This window comes from Empidonax traillii, unplaced genomic scaffold (assembly GCF_003031625.1).
Source record: "Empidonax traillii isolate 1590-97213 ecotype Southwest subspecies unplaced genomic scaffold, ASM303162v1 scaffold164:size861626, whole genome shotgun sequence".
In the NCBI taxonomy this organism is placed as follows: Eukaryota; Metazoa; Chordata; class Aves; order Passeriformes; family Tyrannidae; genus Empidonax; species Empidonax traillii.
Genome location: NW_020955357.1, coordinates 296,785 through 297,873, shown reverse-complemented (window position 1 = coordinate 297,873; position 1,089 = coordinate 296,785). Strand labels below are relative to the sequence as shown.

At 75.8% G+C, this 1,089-nt stretch overlaps 1 protein-coding gene across 4 annotated transcripts in view; it reads right to left on the bottom strand.

The window, feature by feature from the left end:
* The window catches only part of CCDC88C (coiled-coil domain containing 88C), a 100,894-nt gene extending 100,065 nt beyond the window's left edge, over positions 1 to 829 (bottom strand). For 3 of the 4 annotated variants that reach the window (XM_027885314.1, XM_027885315.1, XM_027885316.1), the window contains exons 1-2: positions 406 to 828; positions 199 to 299 (exon numbers count right to left, since the gene is read on the bottom strand). In XM_027885314.1, coding sequence (XP_027741115.1) covers positions 199 to 299; positions 406 to 465 — 161 coding nt within the window. In that variant the 5' untranslated portion in view covers positions 466 to 828. Of the gene's footprint in view, positions 1 to 198; positions 300 to 405 lie in introns of all 4 variants that reach the window. The other variant, XM_027885317.1, reaches the window with a different exon arrangement.
* Positions 830 to 1,089: the final 260 nt, after the last annotated feature.

The following is a 1,089-nucleotide window of genomic DNA, read 5'->3' as shown; positions in this document are numbered from 1 at the left end:
CCCCCCCCCCGCCCTTGTTTTTGTTAATTTCGAGGAGCAACCAAAAGGAAGGTCGCTCTGGCCCCACGCCGCCCTTCCAGCCGCCCGGCTGCGGAAGATTCCCGGCTGGAGCCCCGCTCGCCCGTCGGAAGGGGCAGCTCTGCCCCCGCCGCCTGGGGGAGAGGGGCCGGCTCGCATCCCCCTCCCGAGCCCACTCACATTTGAAGCATGATTTTGTTCAGGACGACGCCATCCACCAGGTCCATGTAGACGCCGAGGTTGTCCTGGTCCCCGCTCCCCAGGTCCCCGAAGGTTTTCACCTGCCGGAGGAAGCACAGCGGGGTTGGGGGATGGCGGGCGGACCCAGCCACCCCCCAGCAGGACGGGGCTGCCCCGGCGGCAACTCCCGCTCCCCGCTCTGCTCACCCAGGTCACCAAGGGGCTCTGCAGGAAGAGCTCCAGGAGCTCGGAGACGGTCACGTCCATGTCGCCGAGGCTGGGGCGGCGGCGGGAGACTGCGGGCGCGGGGCCGGCTCACTCGGGAGACAAAGGCGCGGAGCCCATGGCCCGCCGCCCCGCTGCCCGCCGGGCGCTGCCTACAGGGCAAACAATGCGCGGCTCATCGCTCCCCTCCCCCCCGCGCCGGGGGGACGCGGGGCCGGTCGCCGCCGCCGCGGCGGTGCCTCCTCCCAGCGGCAACAGGCCGGTCTGCCCCGCCGAGCTCGCCCCCCGGCTACAAGAGGGGCTCCCCGGGCAGGAGCGAGCCGCGCCGCGAGAGACGGGCGAAAGGGCTGAGCCGTCCGCGGCGAACGCCCCGTGGCAGCGAGCAGAGAAGCGGAGCTCCCGCGGGACGGCTCCGAGCGGCGCCGCAGCCGCTCCCTCAGCTCCGCTCCGGCCGCGGCGATACCTGCGGCGGGCGCGCCCTCGGCCCGGCGATCACACCCGGGCGGCGGCACGGCCGTGACGGGCACGGCCCGCCGCCAATGGCAGGGGCGGAGGGGGCCGGCGCCGGCCAATGGGCTGCGGCCCCGGGCGGCCGCGGGGGCGGGGCGCGGTGTGGGGTCGGGGCGCGCTGCCCGTCCCGCTGTCCCCCGCCCGTCGCGGACCCGG